The following is a 25,384-nucleotide window of genomic DNA, read 5'->3' on the forward strand; positions in this document are numbered from 1 at the left end:
GCGCGATTGCAAAAAAGTATAATTGTACGTAAACGCGCATTGCGCAAGTAACTAAGTTTAAGCTTTCACATAAATGCAGGTCATTCAACGCACGCATACGAAAGTTTGTTCGATATCGTAATTCTGGCTGTCACTGTCGTTATTCCCGCGCCCGTTGCTTCATCTTTCAAGCATTCGTCTTGAGTGCTACATTTAAGCGTACCTATCGATGCATTATGTATGTATTCCTGAAGTCCTATTCTTCCCTGTATGTTCTTAGGGAACACCGGTGTCCCAGAGTATGAATAAATTGCGCATTTCTCTCTTTCCCCCTGTCCCTCACCTCCTTCATCCTTCCGTGCGTGTGCATTCGCGTACGCCGCATCGGCGGAATGCCACGCATCATCAGCTACGAGAGGCAGTCAACCTCGAGGAGGAATCAGGTGTGGAACAAATGAATTCGCGACGGGGGAAGCGGATCAACCGGCTCCTTAATCTTGCGGAAGCGAACGCTTCTTTTGTCGAGGAAGGAATCGTAAAGCAGGACATTCCTGTCCAACGTTCGTGCCTCGAGCACGCTAAAGCGCGCGAGATCATTTACTTGTGCGCGAAAGAATAAAAAAACCGACAGAAATCCTCTCTCGGAGCGACAAAGTAGAATTTAAATTTTAACTGCTTATGTTAAATTTGGTTAATATGAAAAAAAAAATAATATATTACTCGCGGAATATTGTTATATCTTTTTTTAATATAAAAATTAATTGTCACATGCACATACATTCTCTCTCTCTCTCTCTCTCTCTCTCTCTGTCTATCTATCTATCTATTTATCTATCTATCTATCTATCTATCTATCTATCTATCCCTTCCTTTATGATATTTATATGAGAAATATGAGTCGCGTTCTGCTGATTACATTTTATCATCCTTTGGAAAGCTGATATTTAAAAATTTTGTAAAGCCTTGTAACTCCCAAGCGATGAGATTCTTTTTTTAACTAAACGAAGTAATATCTTTTGATCGTATATGATGCACGTTTTAACAAAGTTATTAACGAAAGTTTACTATTTCGTTCGTATCGGTATTTTTTTTTTTAGTTGTATAAGACATATTTGTATCGGTATTTTTTTTTAGTCGTATAACACATTTCGTTTTATAGCTAATAATAATATATTTAAATCAGCAATATAAAGCTTCAATCATTTCATCATTCTGATGAAAATTAAATCACGCAGAAATTTGTAAAATGTATGCTGCAGGTAAAAAATTTTAAGCAAAATTTGTTCATTTAGAAATGGAATGAAAGTATAAAATGAATAATATCGCATTGATACCGGGCAGCGAGATAGAGTTTTATTAATATTGCGGAACCGAGGTCGATGATTCTCATGCGAAATGTTTTCAATTTTGTGCTGATAATTAAACTCGCCTTTATGTGTCTCTTTCAAATTGTAAAATTGTAATGAATGTACAATGACAAAGAAGTAATATTCAAATAAAAATCAAGCGATAAAATATATAGGAATTTATTCAAGATAGTAGAATTAATATCTCACTTAAAGAGACACACATAAACGTGCGATAATCATACTCAGATGAATTATAGCTACCAGAAATTATGCAAATCGTCAGTGACAAAATTTGCAATATAAAAAATTACTGTTTAAAAAATTTACAATTATTTTGCTCACGATAAAATATTCGACCGATAACAATGAAAAAACAAATCTTTTTTTCATGATGTGAAAAATTAACCCATTCCAGACAAATACTATATATATATATTCTATATTTATTTTTATATTATTTCGCGTGTAATATTTTTCAATTTACTCCTGTCCGATAACGCAATATTCACTGATTGATTTCCCGTTATATCTCGAAAATATATACGCGATGAAATGATTATATAATAACAATGGTAAGATAATTTATAAATACGACTCATAATTTATATTTTATAATATTATATCTTCTTTATCTTTTTGTGTTATTTTAAAAGTTTCTTTTCTATGTTATTTACGCCGCTTGATAGTTTACACCGGGACAGATTCTTGAATGTCAGAGTATCTCTCCCCCGAGAAGAAACCTTTCGACAAAAGCCGTCAAGAAGCGATTGCTTTCGCGAAGAAGGCGACGACGAAAACTCCGCTGTGTCGGACGTTTCTCTTTCTATCGCGTGCACCAGCAAATAGTAAAATATCGACGGATGCGCGAGTATACTCGAGGATTGCACAAGTGCACGACATACCGAGTCGCACCGTCGCTCGTCGTAAAAAGCGGTTCAGATCGCGGCCATTTATCTACAGCGTGATTCATCTCTTTGACTGCGGCGCACGGTATCTTTAAACGTTTTACCTGCTACCGGATTCCCTGCAGCTAGTATACGGTGTGCCGGCCCAAGTAACAGCCGTCACTTTGTCGGCCTTTGTCACGGGGATTATGCGCCGGGTGGCAAATTATGACGGACACCTTCACGCCCAGGACACCCTCTAATGCGCCGGACGCGAAACGAGCAAAAAGAAAGAGGGCGAAAGAGCTTGCACGCGAGAAAGAGAGAGAAAGGGAGAGTTGAGAATTTTTTATATATCTTGAATATATATACATATATACATGTATATGTATTCTATATTTATGTTATATACTAGATTTGAGGCTTTCACGGCCATTGATACAATGTCTAGGTATAGCTTCCGGAATGGAGCTGTGTCTTGAATCAGCGATATGCCGACGTTTCGCAAACGTTGCAGTTTGCATCATCAGGGCTGAGAACTCTGATACTGTTTATGTTATATATATATATATATATATATATATATATATATATATATATATATATATATATATCTTGAACACGTAATTCTTGAGAGAAAACTTTAAATGCGAAAGTAGTTTCATAAAGATCATAACTCTAATAGAAGTTATCATAATAGGAAGGAAGATAACGAGATGGTTGAACGTGCGATAAATTCTACTTGTTAGGAATCCATTTTTTGCATAATTGAAATACAAGTTATTAGTTGTAAAATTCGTCGACAGTTTGTTATCCGGTATCATGCGCGTATAAAAATTTAATTTACATGTCATGAAAAATGAAGAGATCAACATGCAAAAATACAGGACGTGCTATTTCACAAAAACCACGAATGTAGTGCGCTGTACGAAAATTAAAAAAAAATATCAGGAAACAATAAGCGCGACACAAAACTGTTCGAAAATTAAACATTCGCGTCAAAGGATACTACTATCGTGTAATATATTTTCTAGTGCAAGCCGACTTTTCGATTCTTTTCCTTTTCTTGATAGTGGCACCTTTGCGGTCAGGGCGTGACACAAAAGCACCCCTCGGCAACTCACACTACCCTAATGAATTGATTTACGACATAATAAAACGGTTACGCAAAGTGGAAGTGGAAGTTCCCCGAGTCCAAGTCGTCACCTTTATTTACGATCTTCTCGAAAGTTTCGTTTCGATGTGGATTCTCGAAATCGTCGTTGCAATGTCGCTTTCCTATAATCTGCAGTGTCGAAAAAGGTACACGAAGGGATATACTTTCGACTCAGCTTTAAGTTTGACGGTAACCTCTCTGAGTTTGCTCTGCACTGCCTTAGCGTTGACGAACCGTGAAATTTCCCGTTTCCTATTCGTTCTCTTTTATTTTATTTTTTTTTTTAGATAATCGTAATATGGTGTCACATCGATAGTTCGAACAATCAAGTTAAAGTTCTCTAGTGATTTTCTATAGATCAGTGTGAAAACCGAGACTATTTTATTTGAAAAACATTTTGTCGGCTCGCAAAAGCGAGCCTCCTTCCTAACTCCTTCCTAAAATAAGGAAATAATTTTTAAACCGGTCGGCGTCTAAGGAAATAATGCGAAAATTGTCACCACATTACGAGTAAAACGTTAAATTTATAATTAGCCCTATACGCAGGAAGAGGATTAGCCACAAAAACTAAAATATAAGTATAGCATCTACGGTGTATCATTGATAGCTAATGTCGTTGCTAACGAAGCAAAATTTATTAGCTTTTGAGCTTTGATATTACAGCAAAAAAATATTCGCAGCTGTGTGTATGTATGCATTGCAATCTCATTATCATTTTGCCATTTTTTTGAATTGTACTTTAAACACGACAAAAACATAAAACTAATGTTTTACGTTACAAATTCGAGCCAAGGCTTCCCATTAGTTTTTAATCTAAATTAATATTCACTTTAACGCAGTCAAAAACAGATATCTTCAGTACTTACATGATTACGCTGTTTGACTATTCCACGGAATGACGATTTCACGTCCATCGACGGCGCGGTAGTTTTCCCTTTGTAATGGTCTTTGTTTCGAGCCGCTACGACATTTACAAGTGGAGTTATTGACGTTTGTATCGATCGGCGTTCCCAATCGGCCGGCGTTATCGCTGCAGCGAGCTGCGAGCAGGTGACGACGCGACGCGTGAATGGAATGCGGAGCGCGACTATTGTTTACAGAAAGTCATCACGCTATACGGTGTATAGTGTACGCGGCGGCACGCGGTACGCAGATCTTGTTACCCCCACTCCATAACTCAAATAAGCATGGTAATTGCTCCGCTCACGTGCTGACTGCAGTCACGCGGTCGTTCACCTTTAGGAGAGAGCATGAAACATAAAGTAGGATCCACAGACCTTTATATACTACTAACTATAAGGGTGCCGTCCCATTGAGCACGGATCGGATTTCTTACTATAATGAGCGTTCCGTTCTCTAGTTCCGTTCCGTAAAAGTTTCCTCTACCAGTCCCATGTAGCAAAAACGGAACGGAATGGCGCGTCAGTCGCAAATAAATATGATTAATTCGTCAATATTTCGTTATTTTGACGCGACAGAATTAATTATATACATAATTTATGCAATTATCTTGCCGATAACATTGTCATGAATATTCTGAAATATTTAATTGAAGAGTGAAATATATTTTATAACTAGAAATCCGTTCCGTTTTTGCTACATGGGACTGGTAGAGGAAACTTTTACGGAACGGAACTAGAGAACGGAACGTTCATTATAGTAAGAAATCCGATCCGTGCTCAATGGGACGGCACCCTAAGACTGCTAACTACGACTCAGTACATGTCCCCGAAAAGTATGTACAGTAATTTCGCGCATGCGCCTATTTGGTGTTCCGACATTCACAATCTCGTTTAGGCATCTAACATCTCGTTTTAGGCATTATTGCACTCTGATATAGATATACAATTGATCAATCATTTATTTTTGCAAATTTTTTACTGTAACGTATTTCACTCTGATGTTTTTCACTCTGTACGTACACAAATATTTAAGCAGGCGGCACATCGGCCATATTACATTTATATCCCCTCTTCTGGAACACTAGTTTCAGGCATGCGCAGATGCCTTTTTTCCCGTACGTAATACATACTGTTCGGGATCAATTTTACATAGCACTATATAAGAGTTAGCAGTCTAGTAGTTATATAGAAGTCTGGTAGGATCTACTTGAAGCCACAAACGCACGTTGGTGCCGCGGCTTTAAACGGCGATAACTTGCAAATAAATCTACGAAGCGATATGAAATAAAAAGTAATTTCTTCAGCACGCATTTATACGTTCTTTCGATATCCATCTAGAATGAGTCGAGTGGTTGATTAGAGCACAACAAATGTAACACAAGCAACATATAACTTTTTTCATTTGTAATCGAATGGTTCAGATTTCTTTTTTCGTCTCGTCTATTTTAGCAGTGACGAGATTAATATCGTTACTGTGAATTAATGTAAAGAAATAATTATCGTGATTGCAAAATGATAAAGAAATGTTTTGTTCAATTTCATGAGTTCTCTACTCGCACACGAGCGTTGCGTCAGACATTCCGTGTATATTTCCATGCATAACGCTAATGAAAAAAAAATATATATATATAAAAAAGAGATTATGAAGAGACAAAAAATTTGTTGTCTTGCATATTCATTAATTATACGAAGTATCTGAATGATAATAATTTTTATGCATGTAGGAGATTTAACATCTGCAATGCTCCAAATATAATTACACATCCGTTGAGACGTGTGACGGCTGTTAGTTTCGTGGACTACGATGTGTGACATATCAGTACACCCCAAGTTGTGTGAAGTTGCGTTTAGCGTTAGCCGCGAGAAAATACGAGCCGGCGATCGGAGCGGTCACGGCTAAATCGCGACGTCGCGGCGCGTTCCTTTCGCGGCAACGACGCGAGGGGGAAACAGCGAGAAGTGAGCCTCTCCTTTTTGCTTCCGTTGCTCGGTACGGAGCGGAACCCAATCCGCCGTTTGCGGCCCATTATGCCCGATCATAATTGCGTCGCAACAACGTTTCTCCTTCCTACCATCCACAGTGTTGGCGGCGGCCTTTCATCTCGACCCGAGACCAAGACCGAGCTTCTGTTTCCGAGGTGTTTCCGCCGCCGGCTACCGTCCTGGAAGCTGGAACTTGATCCTAAGTAGTCGCTTTCGTGAAAGAGGGGCAGGAGGCCGGGACGAAGAAGGGAGGAACGTTGTTGCGGTAAAACGCGCCAAGAACACCGACAGAGACTGCAGGCGGGTGTAAGATAGAGAGAAGGAGAGTGGCGCCGTGGAGCTCGGCGTCGTCGTCGGCGTCGTTTTTTAAATTATTCCCGCGGTTGCTCGTTTGTTACGTGGCCCGATGCACCGGCCTGATCAACGATACGCTCGTGTAAAAATCACCGAAAAAAGAACGCGGAGAAATCCTGCGCGAGAACCGAGAGCCGCCGCGTCGCTTTGGTTACCGGAGGAATCTGCGATAATGTTCGAATTAAGTCGAACGATATTTGATTATCATGCGGCGATCTCTCACGATCGAGCGAACGAGATTGCACTCTTCGCGCAAACGAGATAAAAAAGCTAGCTGATTTAAAATACATTCTTTTGACGACGACCGTCGTATGGATCCTTTGAATCTTAGGTGAGTCGACTCGAGATATTTCGAAGAAAATTGCCCTACTGTATTGGTTCAGAGATTGTACTCTCCGCGCAAACGAGAAAAAAAATTAGCTGATTTAAAATTCATTCTTTTGACGACAAACGTCATCTGGATCCTTTGAATCTTAGATGAGTCGAGATCTCAAGAAGACTACCATGATTTATCATCGCACAGACGATATTATTAAAGACCTGATAACAAGCATTGAAGAATTGTTCAATCAGAAAATTGCCTTATGCTGTATTGGTTTTAGGAGGGTGATCCCATTAATTCACTCGCTATGAGAAAGATTGATTGACTAAAATGTTCGATAGAGAAGCAGGGGAGGTGAATGAGGTGTATCGAGATGAAATAACTAATCATAACGGGGCTTTGTGTGTATTCCAGATCGCTCTGTGCTTGGCGGCCGTGATCCTGACAATTGCCGAGGACACGCCGACGAACACGGTCTGGTTCTCTTCGGATTCGCCGCCACTCCAGAGCCACGCGTTACAGAGGCTGCTCAGGCTCTTGGGGAAGTATGGGTCTGATGACCCGAGGAGCCTGAAGAGAGTGTATCTGAGCAACAGGTCGATCACTTGCAACGATGGATCGCAGGCAGGTTTCTACCTACGAAAGTCTCAGTCTTCCAAACAGTGGATCGTATACCTGGAGGGCGGCTGGTATTGCTACGACCACACTAGCTGTAGGAACAGGTGGCTACGGCTGCGGCATCTGATGACGTCAACCCAGTGGCCCGACACACGCGACGGTGAGAGCTCTCCATCGCTAATTATACGTCGCGCGGAGCGGAAACGATTTTCCGCTCGTGCATCCCTGAGCGCAAGCGAGCGAGCGAGCGCCGCGTCGTAAATTAATTTCGAGGTCTCCACGGGCGCGCGCATTCTTAAATGCGTTCACATTTCCTTAGAAGGTTCAATAATGCACGTCGTACGACACGCGGTTGAATGCGTAATTGCGCGCTCTACCATACACGGATAATAATTATCGCGACGATGACATAAATAATGGTTTCTTTCTCGCCTCAGCTGTATCTTTTGAATATCTCCGGCTTGTAATATTAGCACTCGAGGTTACATACGTATACGAACCTCGTATATATCCTTCTAGCGGTAAGTGCTACGATGAATTTGGAATTGATTCATTCTTAGCAAAAGTCGCGTGGATGCCCGCTACATCTATTTAAAATTTTCAGCATTCAATATTTTTACGATGAAATTAAATGAAATTCCCAGAACCTAAGCAAAATTTTCGAATCTATACTTTTTCATTCAAAAGTAACACTATTTTTTACATTCATATTGATAAAAAATACTTGGAAATGTCTTTGTGAGATATAAATTACTCATAGAAAAATAAATTTCGTAGAAATAAATTTATATTTCACAAATAAATTTTCAGATATTTTTCTCAGTGCGCTCTCATGATGTCTATATAAACGTGTATGATTTTAAGTTAATCTACGTAGTATTAATTAGTACTGAAGTAATTTTAGCAATTAGTAGACTGTTACTAATGTCGAAATAAAAATGTTTATAATTCTCTTTCAGTGGGTGGATTGCTCTCTCCGAATCAAGACGAGAATCCGTTCTGGCACAATGCGAATCACGTGTAGGTATTGCTCATCGATCTTGACTGTTCGTCTTGATCGTCTCATTGCCAAATCTTTTCTTTAACGTTGAGGTTTTTGTCGTTCGCAGTTTCGTTCCGTACTGCACGAGCGACAGCTGGAGCGGTACCAGAGCCACGCCGGAAGGCATGTTCTCGTTCTTGGGCGCAGAGGTGCTGATCCAAGTTGTCCGGGACTTGATGCCCCTCGGTCTCGAAGGTGCACGTTCCTTATTGCTGGCTGGCAGCAGCGCGGGCGGCACGGGTGTCATGCTGAATTTGGATCGTATTCACAATCTGGTACATCATGAATTGGGTACGTCACGTCGTGAGCGATTCATCAATCAAAATTACCGCCGATCAAACGGTTGTCGCCGTTAATTTTCACTATTTTCCCACCGAGTAACAAATGTTTGGCCGTTCGTCAATCCGCGATTTACGTCACACTTGCCAGCGTCAATAATAATAGTCATTATTGTGTGCACTAGAGGGAGGAATCATTTCATAATAACGTTGCTTGAAGGTCGCAAAATTTTATATCGCCTCATTTGTAAATTTATTTATACTAACTCTACGGTAGCCACATAAAAATTAGTTTAGCATTAAACGAGGGAAATGGTCAGTTAAAGTATCGAAGAATTATCAACCCGGATATTTCCAAGTTCAGTCCCTTCCTAAATTTGAGATTTTGATGTATTATAATAAATATATAATACTTTTTAATTATTGTATTTATTATAATAAGTCGAAGAGAGAACGAATACTTGAAGTATCCCTCAGTTGCTAACGGTTGCCACGTGATTGGAAAATGACAGGATATGTCTATTCGCGCAGGCTTGAAGCACGTCGATGTACGCGGTGTGTCAGATTCCGGATGGTTCCTCGACAGAGTACCTTACTCTCCAAACGGCCCGGCGTCCATCGGCGCGATACATAAGGGAATGGACCTGTGGAAGTCCCGGATGCCTCATAACTGCGTCGCCAAATACCCTATCGAACCGTGGAGGTGTTTCTTCGGTTATCGACTTTATCCGACCTTGTCCGGTGAGTCCAGCTGATACCGTAGAGATTTTCGTGAGAACCGACGCGCCAGAGCAAAAATGTTTAAGCCTTCGTTTATTATCCTAGCACCATTATTCGTGTTCCAATGGCTATTCGACGAGGCCCAAATGTCAGTCGATAACGTGGGCTCACCGGTGACAAAACAACAATGGGATTACATACATAAAATGGGCGACAGTATGCGGCGTACATTGATAAACGTTACCGCGGTCTTCGCCCCCAGCTGCATCAGTCACAGCGTCCTGACGAAGAAAGACTGGAACATGGTTAAAATAGACGGCGTATCCTTGCCGCAGGCGTTGCATTGTTGGGAGCAGATGCCGGTCGGGAATCAGCGCAACAAGTAAGTAGCCGATCAGGATTCGCGGTGACACGGTCGCCGAGCGAAAACGAGACCGACGTTACGTTGTTCACCGAGAGAAAATATTTGTCGAGCCAGTTACATCGAGAGAGCTCACTGTGATAAAGAAATCAACGGAACCAAGACGGAGGAGAGAATAACATTTTCCGTTCCGCAGCACTACTCGCTCGCAAATCGAGACCAATCAACCGTGCGCCAAGTCGCTAAGGAAGCTGCTACGTTCCGGTGCTAGAAAAGGAAATGGCACCTCGGTCGAAAGTAGAAGAAGGAACGCTAAATCTTCCACGGAAGCGCAAAAAGCTCGATCGGCCGTCCCTGGCAAAACGCAGAAGAGGAAGATGGCCTCCGACTCGATTCAAGAGCGGGAGAACAAGAACAGGGGAAGGAGGAAAAACAAAGGCAAAAGGAGGGAGAGAAACAAGGCGGAGCGGGGAATGAAGAAAGAGAAGCATGAGCGAAGAAAAGCCGCCGGTACGGTAGAGCAATGCGCAAACATGTTTTGAATCTTGTTCGGCAAGAGAGAACGGATCGTTCGACGCTATTTCATGCATGAATTGGTCGAAGGCTCGTTTGGCAGGGCGATTTATTGCTGTTATTATCATTATTACATTACGATAAAAACCCCTCTAAAAATTCCCTCCGCTAAACGAACAATTTGTTTTTCTTTTTGTTTTGTAGGACAATCCTTTGTAGATTCTTGTAGGACCGATTGCAAGGCCCAGTACGACTATCATTCAAACGATCTCATGAAAATCTTTTCAGGACGCCGCAAAGGCGGCAAACAGAATAACGGCAACAACTACACAGCGATGTTTAACGGCACCAGGCCACAACGATCGGTAGTACCGTCGGGCAAACGGAAGTGCGTCCAGGGTTGCCATTTCCGTTTGATCGAGCGCTGTACTTGGCCGCAATGTAACCATAGCTGTCCCAAGCTTCATAATCCCTACACAGGCGAGGAAATGGACTTTATCGAACTGCTCAAGAGCTTCGGCCTGGATATGAAAAGCGTCGCAAATGCTCTAGGTATCGATATACATACTCTGAATAGCATGGATCACGAGGAGTTGCTGAATCTTCTGACACAACGCGCGAACTAGCGAAGAGTATTCTGCCACGAAAGATTTCCCTGCTCGCTGTACCAATATCTCCGATGGCACTTCCGCGAAGTCAGAGCTCGATATTTACGTACAATTTCGATATTTATGTACAATGTCTGAGGTGACGTGAATACTTCGTATCGGCGTGTTATTATAGTATTGCAGTACTTACATTCAGCAAGGTATATATATTACACCGCTAGTGTTAGTAATCAAAAAACTCGTCTGAGAGAGCAAAAAAAGATATAACAAATAAGTCAAACAGACATATATACAGAGTGTCCCGCCCCTACCGCATTATTTTTTAAGGACGGATTCCTGAGGTAATTTGAAGAAAAAAATCCTAATGCAAAAATGTCAAGGCTATAATACTTTTCAAATTATAAATAAAATAAAATAAACGATTAAAGTTGACCAATTATATATATTGGCTAAAGTACACGCGCTCAGGCACGGTACAACACACAATGGTACAGGTGCATGCATATAAATGAGAATTTGCATAAGATATGAAATTAGTTGTAAATCCCTGAAAGGAACGTCAAATGTGTGACAGCTTACTGATTTTCATAAATGTATTGTGTGTGAGATATTTTATTCATGACATTTTGACGAAATTGTTATTATTTGCGATATGTTTATTTAAATGATAGAAAAGGCAGATTATTATTACATATATTGTTGTATGTACAGAACTTCCGTATCAATACTTGGAAAAGGGACGACATATACATACACCTGTACCATTGTGTGTTGTACCGTATCTGAGCGCGCGTACTTTAGCGAATATAATTGGTTAACTTTAATCGTTTATAATTTGAAAAATATTATAACCTCGCCATTTTTGTATTAGGATTTTTTTATTCAAATTACCTCAGGAATCCGCCCTTAAGAGATAATGCGGTAGTGACCGGGACACTCTGTACATGTAGAGAAATTAACAAAGCGAATTATGTCGTGTTCTAACGATTCTTCGATACTTTTTAAGAATAAAGGAAAATGTTCGCAGTATGAACTCTGCGATACGAATTAAGGTATCTCGATAATCGGTCTGATTAATTATTAGTTCTTTAGCTATAGCTCGGAGGAACGTAGAGCATTTCTTTGAAGCTTAACGCGGAGAGACCGCCGAGTGACTGCCGATAACTTGATTACACTCACGGAAAAAAGAGGTATCTTCTTCCGTGCACCAAGTAGCATTAAACGAGCAAAGTTGGCACGTTTGAAACAGAGACGCATTACGCGACTACGTTTTACCAAAATGAGTGTACATAACTTCATAGAGAGACCTGGTGCGTTTACAGAATTCGTTCCTCAAATAAGAAGCGGAAATTTCGATTGGCGTTTGCGCCGAGGAGCGAGGAAGATGAGAGTTCTGGCATGCAGAAAGTGTATATTTTATTGTAACTGTACGACTGCACGAGTATTCCTTAATTTATTATAGTCCGTAGGCGAAATAACCGAGTATATAACTATGTTAAACGAATTAATTCGATGTCCCCGGCGCGATTTCACGGCCGAAATCATCGGGCGGGAGAGAGCGCCGTCTCAACAGAACCTTCTCAACTTCGTACCTGTTCGAATGCAATGCTTTTCATTTCGATCGTCCTCTCATTGTCCTCTGTCAAAAGATCCTTCCCTTGGAACGTATTTCCCGTCAGTGTATTTCACTTTATTCTCGTCGCGCAAGTAGATCGATCGCGCGAATTCAGTTCGCCGTATCATTTTAAGAATCTGCGTAACACGCACGAAAGACTGCATAAAGGATCTTCCAATGGCAAACGGGACTGATTTTATCTTATTTTCTCTCTTTTTTCTCGTTTTACGTAACGTCGGAACGGAGGTTTGCCACAACGGCCAACCGACCGACGAAGCAGCTTCATAGACTGATTAAATTATCTACCTCAATGAATCAAATCGTATTAACGTCCTTCATGTACTATAATCGTCAACTTAGAGCATCATGATAAGAACAGTTACTATAAGTTCACGCGCGTAAAAATATATATTGTACCTATGTGTCTCGAACTCTGTAATATAGCTGCCAACGTAATGTTTATTTATTTAACGTAGCGTAGAAACCGTGATTGCAGCGGAACGTATTTTTAGTCGCGTGCGCATACATGTATAACGCGCACTGATATCCGAAAGAACTTTATTTTGGGATTTAATTTATTTCCGTAAATTATGATCCTGTATACGATCAGAATAATAATCATGGGTATACCATATTACAAGGCTTCCACTTGCATCCACCGTATACCGTAATACATACTGTTATCTTCTAAAAGAGCATGACATTGTAAATAAATTGTATATCTGTTGTACACCACAGAGACTTTACAATAGTCAGTTATTTATTTATTAGCGTCGCCTACACAAACCATCTCTCAGCGGAGATACGGACTTAATAAATTACTTATAAATATATATCAAGACACGTGAAAATATATATTCTCGCTCATAAATATATATTCAAGTATCTATATAAATGTCTAAGTACTTTTTCGTGTAAAAGATCTTGTGGAAGAATTCCCATTTTGCCACGCTCGACGATAAGTTTACGAGAACATTTATTGCGCGCGCGTGACCGACAGGCGAATGCGATTTGCAGCGTATTCACGATCGACCTATCCCTGACGAAACGACGCGCCATTCGGAATTGTCATAAAACACTCTGAAACGTCATCGATAAATCGGCCGCTACCTGTACGTAACGATTAGCTTGTTTGCTCTCACGACGCGTCCCTCCTGACACGGTGTCCCTAGCGCGCGATGCACGAGGGAGATAATTCAATGTAGAGTCTGAATCCGTCCTCCCAACTGACCGACCGGTCGGCCCGCATCCATCGCCGCTTCTCCCTCGAAACTATATATTCCGCAGCGTATACGCAGGAAATGGTATTTAATGCTAGACAGGTCAGCTGCGGGCCTGACCCCAACTGTAGGTAGTCGATAGGACGACGAGAGCGAGAGCGAGAGCAAGAGAGAGAGAGAGAGAGAAAGAGAGAGAGAGAGAGAGAGCCAGTGATAACGAGGGACAAGAGTAGAGATGTAGGAACGCGGTGAAGAGGGAAGGAATAAGCGTTCTGGTCCCTCCTATTGGGCAATTGACGTACCCGAGGAAGTGATGGAAGGATGGCACAATGTACTTGAATGTCCTATAAGCGGGTTCTATATTAAACTGCTCCGGTTACCGGTCGCTCGTTCGACTGTCCATCGTTCAGTCACTGATCTGTCAGTGGAGAACCACCACCGTCGGTAGAACGCTTGTACTCGTTTCCCGCACGATTTCCATCCCGCGAACCCGGGGCTTTCCCGATGGACGATAATGTTTGATCCGATCGACAGGTTCTCTCGCGTGTGACGGAAGTGCGTGGCCAATCGAAAGAACCGATCGTCGCTGTCGAGCGCACGGAGGTCGAAGCAGGATCAGCAACGAGATCGCGCGCGTTCGATCTCGTGTACAAGGTAATTTTTCTCGCTCGCGAAGATAGCGGAGGGAGAATACGGAACACGGCGATATTATCGATGACATAGACAAATTCGTCGACGGGACCCATCGAATCAGATCAGAGCTGCTTTAAATTCAACGACCTAAACGTGCGAAGGCAAGAAGCGAAGTTCGGTGTACTTTCCGAGACTTTGTTTTTTCCATTGTTTCTGATATATTCAGTTTTGAACAGGCTCTTTATTTGCCAATAGTGAACAATTATCTATCGTCATTTTAACGAAGCTTGTTATACGGCGGTGCTGTGCGTGAATTAATCGCAAGTGTCATACAGACACCGTGGAAGTTCTCCTGTCGTTATGCTCGAAGAGATCTGTCTGGTTGGAACACTAATGCACAATAATTGCTGATATCGCAATCGGATCTTGAGATAATTTTGATCGAAACCCCTCGCTTCAATCATGTTGAGAGCAATTGTTCTGCTGCTTCTCTACGTCTTCTGCGACATTGGTAAGTGTACAAACTAATTATTGCATTTACATAATTTTCTACATTACGATATTTTTATTTACTGAAAATATAAAATTATACGTATTTCTAGCACAAATATTTTTAAATAAAAATTTTAAAAAAACTTACATATATATATACATAATTGAAATTGTTGTATTATGAATATATAAATGGAAAAATACATTTTTTTTCATATTAATTAACTTTATTGCGTTAATTTTTTTTTGAATATTAAACGTGTAAAAAATATAGAAGATATTTCCGTATAATCTCCGTATTGTTTTACATTTTCAGTTTGTATTTTGTTCTCTTCATTTTAAAATATTTTATTAAATATTTTCCCATGAATTTATGCTATATATGCTATGTATAATACGTTTTACCTATTACTTAATTTAATGAAAAATTTAATGAAATTGTTATATTAGCCATAAGAATGAACTAGAGCTGGTTTTATTGGAATCATACATAATTCAATGAAATCTAATACAAAATTTGTTGAAAGATACGATCGACTAATCTTTTTTTCGTGAGAGACATAATTCATTCTTCCTTCGCGTAATGTTACTCAATTTATCATACTTTTAGCATTGGCAGCGCATTGCGGAAAAGTATGGCTCACGGTTTCCTCTTTGTGGAGACCAATCCCTAGCTATGACAAAATGGTCGATACCGAATTGGAAGTAAATTGGGAACTAGATTGTCCGGAGGAAGCGGGATACCCAGATACCATCAAGGTGTTCACTGCTGACCCAGCACATAGTAATAAGTTTTGTTTGCTTCTCTTGCATGATGTTTACTATTATTAACCACTTAAGTGGTAAGATCGTTTTTAATGCCAAAAGTAGTACGATCGATTTTTTATCGAAAATTGGTAATACTAGGTTTATACCCGTTTCTGGGGTCGCTTTTTTCATATTTGCTATTATTTTTAATGTACAACCCCTTCAAAAGAGTGAAAACTAAGAATTGGAGATAAAAATTTGCAAAATTTAATATTTATATTCTATAATATAAGAATGATTTTATGATAATTTTACAATTTCTTCTATTCTTTAAGTTATTTTGATTATATAATCTCTTTGAAGGGGAGAAAAATAAGGATTGAGGATAAAAACTTGCAATATTTGATATCCATATTGATATTCATTTTATAGTGATTTTATAAGGAACTTTCAGTTCACTCTCTCTTTTTACGCAAATTATATGTTTTTTATATTACTACACCTCAAAAAGGTGAAAATGGAGGTTAAAGAGGTGAGAATTTTCGTAATTTTATATTCATCTGTTATATTTGAGAGTAATTTTTAAGAGATTTTAAAGATTAATTACTAATTTACGGATCGATATTGCAACCTTACTAACGCTTAATATATTAACTCTTCTGAAGAGGATATAAAATAAAAATTTTAAGTTTTTAAGCTCAGATTCTTATTCAGCGCCTCAAAATACTTAAGAGTACCAATTTTTTTCCAAATCCAATGAAAATTGGAAAAGTTATTCAATGTGCGCACATATGCGTCATTACCAATTTTGTCACAAAAAATTTCCACGCATATATACATCATTACCACTTAAATAGTTAAAGCTTAATCTACAATGTGCTCTTTCCTTCCTGTTTCTTATTATCTGTTTTTTCTGATTTTCTAGTTTTTTCTAGTCTCAAGGCTTTTAATCAGAAAGAGAGTCAGGAAAATAAAGAATTTTAGTAGTCAACGGACTAGATCCACGACCACAGCTTATCAACAACAACAGAGATAAAGAGAAAAAGACAGGAAGCAAAAAACACATTGTAGATTAAGCTTAAGAATCCAGGTTTATCGCGGATCAAAATGCTGCCTTTTTTATCTAAAAGAATGTTACGTACTATTTATGAAGCATACAGTATTCTCTCGACAAATTACTAATCTCATTTCTCTCTCGTATTTCGCTGATTGCTTAAATACAAATCGCCAGCTTATGCGCGTTAAAACGCTTCGAGCCCGTCATTAAAACTTCGCTAAGCGCTGGTCGCTAAGTCTCTTCCACCTATCGCGTTCAATTTGAAAATACTGATCCGCTCGGAATGGATCTCTCGATAGTTTTGAATCGCTTCCAATCCGATTTATCTTATAGAATGAATCGTCGCGAAACCGAACGCGAGCCTTTCAATCACTTTTTCCTCACTTTTCCACCCATCGAATTCCGGACATTGAAAAACTTGCGGATGCAACCACGAATCTTATTTTTTTCAGACAAAACGTTGAAGCCTAAATTGATCTTAACTTCCTTGCAACATCCCCGTGGATATTACAGGACAAATATCACAGTCGGTCGTCCGCCACTACCAGGAGGATGGGACACAAAGGATGGGGCAACTCTTTCGGGATCTCATTGCTTCAAGCACCATGCAGCACTTTATAAAGACGGTATCATGTACGCCAATGCTTGTTTGCAAATTTGGCCGACGTGGATGTACGATTTGAGGTATCATGTTTTCTAACATATATTTTTGAAGATTACTAGTCCCTTACTGTTTATTGTTATTTCGCACGCTACCTTCTTTAAGTTTAGAAAATAATTTAATGTGAAAGAGCGGGTATATACGATATGGAAATGATAGATGCTTATAAATCTGTTCATAAAAACAAAACATAAAGCTTGGAAAAATTATTATATGATATTTATGCAAATTTGAGGAGAGTCAAGAAAGAATCGATTACAAGTATCAATTTTCTACACGGAGGACGGAAATGTTACTCCGTGATCTTTTTTCATCGTTATACTAATTTGTCGATCGACAGTAATGGTGCGTGATTTATTTTGTGGCAATTAAGTTTGATTAATGCGGCAAAAATATTTCGTTATTTTGTCGAAGGAGACAACTCGGCAGGCTTCCTATCGGCAGCCTGATGATACCCGGGACACACAATTCCGGCTGTTACAAGCACGGTGACCTGACGCGAAAGGATTCCCTTCAGCGGTATTTGCTGACGCAAGATCGCGACGTATGGACGCAGTTGGTGCACGGCATAAGGTATCTGGATATCAGGGTTGGATATTACCCGTCGATACCGAACGGCACCGCTCTTGACGAGGAGGGCGACCATATGAGTAGATTCTGGATCAACCACGACATCGTTCGCATCACACCTCTTTCAGACATTATAAGAGATGTGAGGAACTTCCTGGACGTGACGAGGGGCGAAGTCGTCGTTATGGATTTTCATAGGTAAGTCGCACGGATTTTACGAGATTCGTCGTATCCGCACATACGTATACACATATACACACACATCGTAAAACTTTCAATGAACATACATGAGTGGTCGCCGCGTTCGTTTAATATAACTCGCTTTATTGGCTCTACGATTCAGTCAAACAAACGATCGTTTAAAAAACTATATTAATAGAGGGTTGTTGTAATAACTTTTTCTGTATATAATGTTAATTAAGCTGCCGTCCAGCCCCAACTAGCTTCTAATATGATTCAATGTGAAAAAAATAAAAGAAAAGTAAATAGAGAAAAGTTAATAAATAGAAAAAGTATCTTTTTTTTATGTTATTAGACGCGATTTGTCATGATAACGTTTTAGCTTTGATGAAATTTGTTAATAAATATCCAGAATAATACAAGTTCTCTGTGTGAGAATAATACAAGAATCATACAAGAATAATACAAGAATAATACAGAATAATACAAGAATCTCTGTGTGAGACAAATAACACACGTTAGAAATTATAATTTCTAACAATCACAGGTTTCCCGTGGGCTTGGAAGGTAAGCTAAATAGACATCGAAAACTGGCATCTATTTTATATCGAGAATTCGAAGGTTGGATTTTAAAACCAGACATAGGAATCGACGGTCTGGGGCCAACATTAAATGACATCTGGAGCACCGGGAAGAGATTAATTATTTGCTACGGCGACAAGCACACAGTAAATGGTAAGAAGACTTTCTACGCTTCATTTCTCAATATCAAAGAACAGCTAAGAAGTACTTCTTTAATTGCTGGTTAACAAAAGTGAGAATTTGGTTAAACAATTTTAAAGAATTATTTAAACAAATTTAATTATCTTTCCGCGTGAAGTATCGAAAATAAAAACTATCAAGACTAAAGTTAATCTAGATCGAATAAGTTTTTGATGAATTTTTAGCGCGCAAGTTTAATGCGTTAGACCATTTATCTTTCAATCGTTTGTAACCATCAATCGTACGACCGCACTCAATCCTCTTTAATTTAGAATACGACTGGCTGTGGCCGCCCTTGACGCAAGTATGGGGCAATCAACAAACCGTGGAGGGTCTGTTCAAGTACTTGAACAAAGTAATTCTGGAGCCAAAAACGCCTAGGAATAGTCAGAATCCACTGTGGGCGGTGATGGCAGAATTGACGCCGTTTCCGCTGGATGTACTCTTTAATATATCTAACGGACTTCGGCAGATGGCTGATTCCGTTAACCGAAACCTCACTATCAAGTTTCAAACGAACTGGTGGAAGGAGACGAACATCGTCGCTACAGACTTTTTCCTTGGCAATAACCTGATCGATGTCTCGATACAATCGAACATAAAAAAGAGCAACATTGCGCAATGGCGTTTGTAGCACGAAAATAGCAAGAAAGATTCGTCTCGAAAACAATTGCTCCCAATAAACCTGTATAAATTACGTCGGAACAGATATGTCGCGCATAAAAATCAACGATTTATACGATTATTGATGATTGTACGAAATTTATAAGGGAAAGACAGAGGAACGAAAACTCATTTATCTATTATATGATACTATGTTGCGAAGAGAGAAAAAAGAAGTACTAACAAACAATAATACAACCTACTAACTAATGAAGAATGTTAACGGCAAATTACGACGCGAACTTCGACAAGTTTACGAATACTTGCACTCTACAACGTAAGCTCTATTGACTTTGCGAATAAAAATCTCACGAGTCTTTGTTCACAGAATTCACTCGTATGAACACGTGCATACATCAGTTAGCGAATGGTGCATTTCACGAGTTAGTATTAATAACGACAGCTATTTTCATGTAACGCTCACATCACTTCGAATTTGTTTTAAACTTTTTACTCGTACGAGCTATGTATGTTTGCGTCGATGAGAGTATTTTAATCTTTCAATTTATTTCCTATGAAAAGCTATCGTCCCTCTTCGCTCTCAATGTTGCATTGCTCAATTGCGGTATATATGAACCGCGACAATTTTTATTAAGGAAAAAATTAAAAAAAACAAGGGGTTTTATAAAATATGGTTATCAAAGCACTTTTATAGCTATAAGCGAAATAAAAAGCTTGATAATAATTTTAGATCGGTACATGTACACATACTATACATATAATTTAAGCGACCGTGTGATCATGCGGGATTGCTCATGCGGGATTTTTCCATTCTGATGCAACCGTTCCCCGCGTACGTTTGCTGTCTACATTCGAGGCAAGACACATTTCGCGACGCGAGTGGCCGCGTTTAAACTTTCCCGCTCACCTTTCCCGCGCATCGGATTACCTATCGCCCGTTCCTGCATTTGACTTGCTAATGAGATCTCTGCCGGTTCAGACAAGATCACGGATACCACGTTACCGGTGAGTACATAGCCAGTAGCGTACCGGCTCTCCCTGCGGACGCGAAGGGAACGTTAAGCAGATAAGGTCGCGAGACAATGCTGGCGAACGCGTCTGCAAACGAGGCGAAAGACGAGCTATGGGCTATATACGCTTGGTGGTCGTGCGTGCTCGTGCTGAAGATGATGTCGCTGACCTGGTTCACCGGGCAAATTCGAATGAAGAGACAGGTAAAACTCGCGAATATTCCGATAATTACGCGCGCCTGTTCGTCGCTCCACCTACCTGTCGTTGTATTTGTCGCCATCGAATGTAAATAAATAAAACGAGAACCGCGACTCTGTGAACTGCACAAGATACTATATATAAGATCATAACAGGCCTACCTTTGACATTGTTATCGAGAGAATCATAATAACATAATGACCTATAATAGCATAATGAGATATATACGAAGAATCAATTACGTGCTAATATATAAATAAGAAGTTGTTGTGAAGAGTGTGTCTTTTTTTTAACATGATTACGTATAACGACGGAGCGTGGAAGAATAACCGGATTTTTTATTATATTGCTTGCGTCAAGCGCTGGGGACGGTTGCATAATCACCAGAATGGAGCGCTTAGTAAAAATGTGTAGATATGATCTTAAAATTAATGATAATTTTGTAGTTAAACGAAATTGGTTACAAACGTTAAATAGCGTTTTTTTTCGCGTAGTAGCCGATAAACAATGTTCTGTGTTACATTTAGCCATAAGTCTGATCATATCTACCGTAGGAGGCTAGTTGATGCTTGTGAAGATGAATAATAAAGTGATTCTTTGTACCACATAGCATGCAACTAATTCTACTTATATAATAAATAAACTGACTCACCAGCTGCCTATTTCTTTGTCAGTCACTGGATGCAACTGCGTGCCAATTGAACCTATGAATGAAACACATTTATACGATTATATTTCGAATAGAATAGAGCCTTCTGTGTTATGTCTAATATTTATGCAATGACAATAAAAAAATAAACGAGCGCGTCTCTCGAGAGAATTTATTCATTAGTCGCACCGTCAAACTATCATTGCTCAATCAAATTTTACACTCGTTGGAAGATAACTCTTTCCCGCGGAACAATTGACAAATACAACTAATTACGATCACGCGCGTCAATTAACGCGACACTCGATTCGTCACTGCCTGCGTTTCTTTAAATACGCGACGCGATCACTTTGCAAGGGTAAATAATGCGCGAGATTCGTCGACCGCGCGAAACTTTATTCGGCAATCCCGCGATGTTCGTTAATAGCGCGATAATTATGGAGTTAACGTATTCACCCGACCAAGTTTCGATACTCCCGATGTTCGTTAATGGCGTGATAATTATAGAATTAACATATTCGACCGATCGAATTTTGACACTCTCGACGCGAAATACATGTGACATACTTAGGACACTTAAATATAGTGTCGGGAGTGGAGATACGCAGACTACACAAATTACGAAAACCACGATTAATCGCGACGGAAAACGTTAACGTTACAGTAATCACCTAATGGTATATTACCGGTACTTAACAACATTACGAGTAACAACAATGCAAGAAGTTACGTGGTCACATACATTTACATGTGGATAATTACACGTAGATAAAATTACACGTAGATAAAATTACACGTAGATAAAATATTACTGAGTAAAACATCGCAAGAAATGCTCGCTACAATAACTTCATTTCTAAAACATAAAATTATATTTTTATATTATTTCAGAAGTAATTATATATCTATCATTCGAAAATGTTGTAGCTTAACACTGATAAACTTCTGTTCTCGAATAATCAGCCGCAACCAAAATGTAATTAAATCGCAACACTATTTCGAAAATTGTAAACGCAGCGTAATTTCTCCGTAAAATTTCAATCAAAATTAATTTCAATTAATTAATTGAATTATTTTTTAATTATCGTATTTCGACGCCGCGCAAAACACGGCGTACACGCGAATGTACAGGGGATACAAATGAAATCGATCTTGAAAAATTGTGAATTATATTTGACTGTAATAGATCTCTTTCTAGATACATTAATCTTAAAACAGATACTTTCTCGATCGCGACACACGATCATATGTAATGTACGCAATAAAATAAAAATAGGAGATAGAATAGCTTGCACATGAAATAAAAAGCTTTCGCGAACGTACAGTCAATTAAAACCTCTTTCATTTGTAATAAAACTTTCAGTAGGCAACTAGTTTATTCCAGATAAACTGTCACGCCTGATTCAAATTAATTTCTTGTCCCGTGTTGTTTTCCTTTAAACTATTATAAAAAAAATTGTTATACGCAGAAGTAATAAAAGAATCCAGTTGATGGTTCTTTTTCTGTATTAAAGGCCATTTTGTCGCTTATATAAATCGATTAAAAGCCAATCTTCAAGTCTAATTTTTATTTTACTTATCACACAGGTGATTCATAGCGAGGAGGACAAGATATGGATGCTCAAACCGGACGTAATCTTATGTCCAACCGGCGATGGCCATCCTGACGTGATGCGCATCCGGAGTGCTCACAGAAAAGATCTTGAGACCATTCTACCCTTTCTAGTCTTCTCGCCGCTTTGGTTGAATGTCGAAACGTGCACTTCTACAGTGAAGATCTTAATACCAAGCTTCTCGCTAAGCAGTATCCTCTACACCATACTGCACATGCACCTCCTACAAATGTCCCCTTCCTACAAAACCGTCTTATCCACGACTATGTATCTTATCCTGACTTATATATGCTCAATCGCTACTGTGAGATACATATTTATTATCGCGGAATATAATCTCTAATATTATAACATACTAGAGAAAGAAGTAACTACGACATTAATGTGCTCACAAGCGATATTCTGTATTTAACATAAAGTTACATTTCATACGTCTTCCATACATCATACTTATTTTATTAAGAAGTTTTCTCATGTCTCCTTAACATTTCCTTCAAAGATTCTTTTTGGAAAAGAATGATCGACTAAATCACGACCGGATTTATCTGATTAAATAGATCATGTATTATGAATTATTGTGAATAAACAAATATTTTAAATCGAAATAACTGTACAAACTTACATTTACTGTGACTTCGTTGGTTAGTATGTTCAATACTTTGATAATTTAATTAAAGAAACGTAATGAAAATATATAAGCATTTTATGAGGCATATTGGATAATGAAATGAATAATTTTTTCCTTTATAATATTTTACGTACAACTGTGTATAAAGACACTTAATTAAAATAAAATTTATTTCTTGTTTATTTTATTTTAAATCCAAATTTAAATTTAAATAAAATTTAATAATCACTAACACTAAATCCACGCGCTGTTATCTTGTCGTATATAATTTATAATATGAAAGCATAATATTATCAAAATTGCATGAAATACATTTCGCCGTTAATCTTCCATTTATAAAAATAATGTAATTTTATGGTATTAATCGCTTATAAATTTTGTTTTTTGGATATGAATAAATTATTGAAGCAATGATAATGCTATCATATTATATCGAGATTATTATTTTAAAATAGAAAATCTTTATGTAATTAAATGCCAAAGAAAAATACTTCTGCGACAAGTTACAACAAACTATAAAACAAAAAACAAAAGAAAAAAATTTATCCGTGTTGTGATTTAAATCAAGTAATAATAATAAGATAATAATTATAGCATAATTAGGTAATAATAACATAATAATTTTAATAGATATATGTTAAGAAAAATGGTTATCTGAATATATAATTAACGTTGACGTCGGCTGATTAAAGGTTGTAATATTTTTTTACAATATGTTCCGTAACACACAATTCATACTTTTAGTAAAAAAAGAATTTGTTTTTTAATAATTCTTTTTAATAATTTCTTAATAAAATATATATTTTTCTATCGGATAAGTGACGCGTTACAAAATTTATAGACAAAATATTTTAAACTTTAATTAATAACTGACTATATTTAAAAAATAACAGTACAATTTAAACAAAACACAAACAATGTGAGTACTGACCCAGAAGCTATTGTGATAACAGTGAAATGACGATAGTAATAAAATATATAAAGCACTTCATACCGTTTAAATATGTATAGAATGTATCAGAAAAAAAACATTACTGTAGCTAAAAAATATATATTTTACTCTTTTCTCTAATATTTTACAGATATTCTTATCTTTGGAGTTATATTGTTTGTATAGTATTTTAAAATGGAATGTTAAATTAAAATTTTGCTTCTTACAATATATACATACTCTACTCAAAGTATTTCGTAATTTACTTACCAATTTATCTCTAGTATATCACAATTTGAAACGTTCCCTAAGTGATAATTAAATAACCGATACGGGACAGATGCATAATTTAAAAATATTGTAAAATGCAAAACCATATCATTAATATGCATTGCATTGACATACTAACTGTTGGACATATAATTAAATAATTACATATCTGCATTCTCCTGTAACATTTCTTTGTTTTATTCCCAGATAGCACAAAATCTTCAGAGAATATTCTAAGACGTTCTTAGGATGTATGAATGTCCTTAGAATATCTTTAAGACGTCTTTTGAAGATTTGTGTTGTATGGGTTCATATTAAACATATTTAAACGTATTTAAACATATTTAAACATATAGTGAAAAAATATTACAACCTTTAATCAACTGATGCCAACGTCAATTATACATATAACAATAGTTTTAAAGAAATAGTTGATTTTACTGATTAAATGCGC

At 38.1% G+C, this 25,384-nt stretch overlaps 3 protein-coding genes across 5 annotated transcripts in view; all 3 read left to right on the forward strand.

Annotated features, from left to right (window-relative positions):
• Window positions 1–11,484, forward strand: part of LOC116847069 (palmitoleoyl-protein carboxylesterase NOTUM) — a 30,785-nt gene extending 19,301 nt beyond the window's left edge. The window contains exons 2-8 of one of the 2 annotated variants that reach the window (XM_032821669.1): window positions 7,344–7,707; window positions 8,507–8,567; window positions 8,657–8,880; window positions 9,399–9,608; window positions 9,693–9,969; window positions 10,145–10,458; window positions 10,666–11,484. In XM_032821669.1, the coding sequence (XP_032677560.1) occupies window positions 7,344–7,707; window positions 8,507–8,567; window positions 8,657–8,880; window positions 9,399–9,608; window positions 9,693–9,969; window positions 10,145–10,458; window positions 10,666–11,087 (1,872 nt within the window). In that variant the 3' untranslated portion in view covers window positions 11,088–11,484. The remainder of the gene's footprint in view (window positions 1–7,343; window positions 7,708–8,506; window positions 8,568–8,656; window positions 8,881–9,398; window positions 9,609–9,692; window positions 9,970–10,144; window positions 10,459–10,665) is intronic. The other variant, XM_032821670.1, reaches the window with a different exon arrangement.
• Window positions 11,485–14,245: 2,761 nt separating this feature from the next.
• Window positions 14,246–20,354, forward strand: LOC116847083 (PI-PLC X domain-containing protein 1-like). Of its 2 annotated transcripts, XM_032821693.1 has the most exons (6): window positions 14,246–15,048; window positions 15,640–15,813; window positions 17,286–17,517; window positions 17,909–18,262; window positions 18,792–18,979; window positions 19,279–20,354. In XM_032821693.1, the coding sequence occupies exons 1-6, from the start codon at window positions 15,000–15,002 to the stop codon at window positions 19,638–19,640; spliced, it is 1,359 nt and encodes a 452-aa protein (XP_032677584.1). In that variant the 5' UTR covers window positions 14,246–14,999; the 3' UTR covers window positions 19,641–20,354. The 2 variants fall into 2 exon arrangements, with proteins under 2 accessions (XP_032677584.1, XP_032677585.1); XM_032821694.1 differs by lacking the exon at window positions 14,246–15,048 and having other exon boundaries at window positions 15,669–15,813; window positions 16,702–17,517.
• Window positions 19,654–23,706, forward strand: LOC116847084 (prostaglandin E synthase-like). The gene is made up of 2 exons (XM_032821696.1): window positions 19,654–20,844; window positions 23,076–23,706. Exons 1-2 carry the CDS (start codon window positions 20,713–20,715, stop codon window positions 23,442–23,444), a joined length of 501 nt encoding a protein of 166 aa, XP_032677587.1. The 5' UTR covers window positions 19,654–20,712; the 3' UTR covers window positions 23,445–23,706.
• Window positions 23,707–25,384: the final 1,678 nt, after the last annotated feature.

This window comes from Odontomachus brunneus, unplaced genomic scaffold (assembly GCF_010583005.1).
Source record: "Odontomachus brunneus isolate Ranch 3 - 2012 unplaced genomic scaffold, Obru_v1 Obru_scaffold_073, whole genome shotgun sequence".
Classification (NCBI taxonomy): Eukaryota; Metazoa; Arthropoda; class Insecta; order Hymenoptera; family Formicidae; genus Odontomachus; species Odontomachus brunneus.

Excerpts from the sequence above, each read along its gene's own strand:
- LOC116847083 (XM_032821693.1), top strand. The coding sequence starts at position 15,000 with ATGTTGAGAGCAATTGTTCTGCTGCTTCTCTACGTCTTCTGCGACATT. Across the intron at positions 17,518-17,908 it reads ACGTGGATGTACGATTTGAG|GAGACAACTCGGCAGGCTTC; the intron begins GTATCATGTTTT and ends ATTTTGTCGAAG. Across the intron at positions 18,980-19,278 it reads CGACAAGCACACAGTAAATG|AATACGACTGGCTGTGGCCG; the intron begins GTAAGAAGACTT and ends TCTTTAATTTAG.
- LOC116847084 (XM_032821696.1), top strand. The coding sequence starts at position 20,713 with ATGCTGGCGAACGCGTCTGCAAACGAGGCGAAAGACGAGCTATGGGCT. Across the intron at positions 20,845-23,075 it reads AAATTCGAATGAAGAGACAG|GTGATTCATAGCGAGGAGGA; the intron begins GTAAAACTCGCG and ends CTTATCACACAG.